Here is a 4,611-nt window from a genome sequence, read left to right on the forward strand (position 1 = left end):
TTGGAGCTATAGATGGACTTGAGGGTTAATAGTGGACTAGAGCTAGCTAGTAATAAATTTGATGTCACTTTGTTGGTGTGCCCCCAACATAAGGATTAGGATCTCTTGAGAAAGTTTCTAGTAAGCATAGGGTGTGAAGAAGCCCTAGTGGGTTTAGTGAATGACCTAAGGTAGCCTTGAGAGAGCTTGGGTTTTGGAAGCAAGGTTGGGGTGCTACATCACCTATCCATCCTATTTTTACTAAATTATCTTTCTCATGGGGGGGGGAGGCAGACCTTCCCCCCACTGCCATCTACATTCATCATAGGGGAATTTATATTACCACCCAGATCTTTTCCAAGGCTAGGTTAACTTCAAGGGAATCATAAATATGGGATGGGCTCTAGGGTTATCTTTACTCTTAGAGATAGGTTGCATCATTTTCATTTTCTCTTCTTCATAGGTTTGGTCTCTGTGCCCATGGGTTCAAAGTTCTTGTCCTTTTTGGGTGGGGTTCTATTTTTTTCCATTTTGAGCCTCTTGCTTGATCTCCTCATGACTTTATTTCTTCTACAAATATTATTATTTGAGTAAAAACACTAATATCCTTCCCGGTACTAGGGGAATTTTTGACAGATTTTTTCAAGACCAACCTAGGGTTTAGGTTGCTATAAACCTAAAGGGTAGAAATGGCTAGGGGGTTCACAATTAGGTGTGGGTTGAGGGCTTGGTAGAATTTGTAGAGCTTGAACATAAGGGCTTGGTGAAGAATGTAAAAAGGTATCCCTTCGTCCCGCTTCTTCTGGATGTTAAAAATAGTATCTTGCATATAATACAAAATGAGATACACGAAGGAGATTAAATCATGGTTTAAAATATGAAAGTGGTAATAGTAAAGTACTTGGAAGTGATCCTTGAGCATGATGTATCACATGATAGCATAGAAAGCAATATGTCAGGGCTGAGGAAGATCCTCTCTAGAAAATCCACCATCAATGTGCATTGATTCCTCCTTAGAGCAGAATAATTCCTACAAGATCACCTCATCTAAAACTGTGGGATGCTTACACCAACTCTTCCCTTAGAGAGATAGGCTACCCACATTTTCAAAGAATTCCTCGGTGATTTCAAAATAAATCCCATTAACATTCACCTTTTTGTTAGCCCAGGAGTTCAAAAATTGCATGGACACATGCTCATCAAATCCTTCAATAAACTCCATGAAGAGCAACAAGCCTCCTTCCCTCAAATAAACCCACAATACTTCACTATCACTGATGTAGTCCTCAATCTTATCTGACTCAATGCAGTTAGAGTTGGCACCCATGGCTCCTTCCCCAAGCTCAATCACAAAACCCTTAGTATCCATTGACATACCCTTGTTGCATGTAGGAGATTGAATAAGGGAGATTTTTAAGACTTTATCACTATGAATGGCCTTATTGTCATAATTTATTAGCATATTATGATCACAAGGCATCACATTTTCCAAATGCCTCCGTGTCTTTACATGCATGAAGGGTACCTTCTCCATCATGCTTGAGGAATGGCAGATGTACTACCATTCCATTTTATGATGCACTAGAAATTTGCAATTATGATCTTTTAGTATGCTCGTTCTTTGTAGCTACTTTCCTCTGACAAGATCCCCACAGATCATCTTTTTGACTTCATCATAAATATTTTTGGTTGGCATACCATAAAGGATAATAATATTAAAACCTTCCTTTTCATTAATACCATTATTGTATTTAAACCATAATAAACTCCACCCTCCTAACACAATGAAGGCTTGCCACTTGTTATAACCCTTCATACTACATCGATATGTTTTCTTTCACTATCCATGTGAATTTGGGTGGATAGTGGGATCTAGCTAACATCATCCCAGTTTTGCATCCCATTAAAATTATGTCATATCTTTGCCAGGTCATCAGCCATGATGTTTCCATCATGATAGACATGGTCCACCGTAACCTCCTGAATCCTACTCATCAAGGTACATATTTCTTGCATAATCGATTTAGTCTTCCAATTGCTATTTCTATCACCTTTTACAGCTTTAATAATTAACATAGAATCTTCGCCGATAGCTAACCTTTCCATTCTTCTTGTTTCCACTATATTCATGTCCCACAGAAGGGCCAAGGGTTTTTCTTCATTATTTGATCCCCTTCCACAACTTCCCACATAGGCAACAACAAGCCTTCCTACTTCATCATAGATGACTGCACTAGTTGCAATCCTTCTCTCAATGGCAGAGCCATCAAATTTTAGCTTAATCCATGAAGTAGAGGGAGGTTTCCACACCATGCTGCATTTGGTGTTGATTTTGGAATTGTCAAAATTTTCCACCTTCTAGCTTAACCAATTATTTTACAAATTTAAAATGGGGGCTTATCTTAATGGTTAAGAGGAAATTATCTATTCTTGTCAACTTTCTCCAACTATTGAGCCATTCAAATTCTAAGAGGTATATGAACACCATATCTCTCCTTATTTCAGGATCCAAGTTCAACATTTCAAAATCCAAGCATTCTAAGGAAATATTCACCATGGATAAAGATTATTTCCCTCATGGAATGCTAAAAAAATGAGTTTTCCATCAAGAAAAAATATGATACTAGCTTCTTACATCAATGTTTCTAAGCATTCAATCTCTCTCTCTCTCTCTCTCTCTCTCTCTCACACACACACACACACACACACACACACACACACACACACACACACAAATCAATAATTTCCTAAAATTACAACACCCAATGTGTTAGGTTTTATCATTCAATATTTCCTTGTCTTTTTTTCTTTCGCTTCGAAGCTATTACATCAGGATTCTTGATCACATTTTAAAAATTATTTGTTTTGTTCAAAAATAATACAGTTATTGTTTTAGTTCTATCATTTTTTCTATATTATCACACTTCCCTTTATTTTATTTCATTTCAAGGTTGATTTTCTAGAGTTTTACCAAGGCAAACCCCCTTGTACACAATTTTTTTTCTATGTAGTTATAGGTTGCATTTGCACTAGATCATATCTAAGAAGTTCCAAAGTTTGTAGATAGACTATAACTAAAACTATTTAAAAGTACAAGGAACAAGTCTTCCAAACAACCTACCCTCTAAATTATTTGAAGTTGATATTCTAGGTTTGTGACATCTTGTGGACCTCATTTTTATCACCTTTACAAGTTTATCAATTTTTATTTTGGTTTGTGCATTGTCAAACATGTTCTTTATTTTTATATAGTCTCTAATCTTGCATCAGTTAACCACATCTCTCTAATCAATATCCTCAAGTACACAAAAAAACATAGGATCATTGTACTAACTTAACACTTAAGCCTCTCGAGCCTAGTTGGTCATCTTCATTTTACAATTGGAATAAGAAAGAAAAATATAAGAATCTATTCTTTTCTTTTTGCACAAAATCAAGATTTGTTATACCACAATAACATGATTATAATCTATCATCTTGTATCTTGGCCCTTAATTTCCCATTTAAAAGGTCAAATTTTAAGATGTATTCCACCCAAAGTAAGCATCTCCCATCACCTCAATCATACTATTGTGATATATAATCATAAATTATTATCATAAGGTTTCATGTGTTTGGATAGAGTGTTTAATTAGTTCTTATTTGATTTCATTTTAATTATTAAATTTGCATTGATATAGTAGTGAAGTTTAAAACTGCATGGAAGTTTATATGGCAGCTAATAAGGAGACAAGGGGATAAAGGAAAATTAATAATGTACATGGAATGATTATGAATATGTTGGTATGTGGCTATAAATGATGATAAATGTTTACATTAATAATACAAATCGGAAAGGATATATATTTGTAAAATCAATTGGGGTTAATTAAGGTTTAAGATTTAAGAATAAAAATGATTAAAATGTGGGAATAGTGACCCTCTTATATGATTATTTTATTGTGAGTTTTAATCAATTATTGTTTTACACTATATCTAATTAATATTGTAAACTAATTCTAAAGACATTCTATATACTAGGATCCAAAATTATAATCTTTGGGATACAAATTTCCACATTGAGGGCATATTTACTGGATGCCATCTTTTGGAGGGAGCACCATATGCCACCATCTTTGATTGAATAAAGTTTTCTTTGGAGACAAGAAGTTTCAGCTATCCCCAATTGACTCTTCTATGATTTTGATGCTTGCTTGGTCCAAACCTAGTTGAGGTAGTAAGGATAAGGGAAAATATAATTCTAGTGTTGTTGGAATATGAACACCTTCTAATTAATCCTCTTCCTCCTCACATGTTAATCAAAGATGGTGGGCCTTATGTAGGTGATGATAATTTTGGGCATCATGTTACTATTGATGATAATTTTGGGTCTCATGTAGGTGAGGATGTTACTTCTATGAGAGTTGTGGTTCAATGTGGCCAGGGTGGTGTTGTGGGAGGTGATAACATGAGTGTTGAATGATACTAGTATGGTCCATTTTTTTAATAAAAAATCCCTAATTTATTTTATGGTAGTTTAGTATGTAGTTGTTTCAAAATTGCAAACAATATGGGTGTTTAGGGTTTTCATGTTGTTTTGGGAAATTATGCTCTTAAGATGTTTTAAAATATAGCTACATGGTGGAACCTTTT

General features: G+C 34.8%; 1 protein-coding gene across 1 annotated transcript; it reads right to left on the reverse strand.

The window, feature by feature from the left end:
- Positions 1–1,893: 1,893 nt before the first annotated feature.
- On the reverse strand, positions 1,894–2,292 carry LOC149532093 (uncharacterized). The gene has a single exon (XM_089808430.1). The coding sequence runs from the start codon at positions 2,290–2,292 to the stop codon at positions 1,894–1,896; it is 399 nt and encodes a 132-aa protein (XP_089664556.1).
- Positions 2,293–4,611: the final 2,319 nt, after the last annotated feature.

Source organism: Cupressus sempervirens, chromosome 11 (genome assembly GCF_028749045.1).
Source record: "Cupressus sempervirens isolate cs-2001-9-10 chromosome 11, ASM2874904v1, whole genome shotgun sequence".
Lineage (NCBI taxonomy): Eukaryota > Viridiplantae > Streptophyta > Pinopsida > Cupressales > Cupressaceae > Cupressus > Cupressus sempervirens.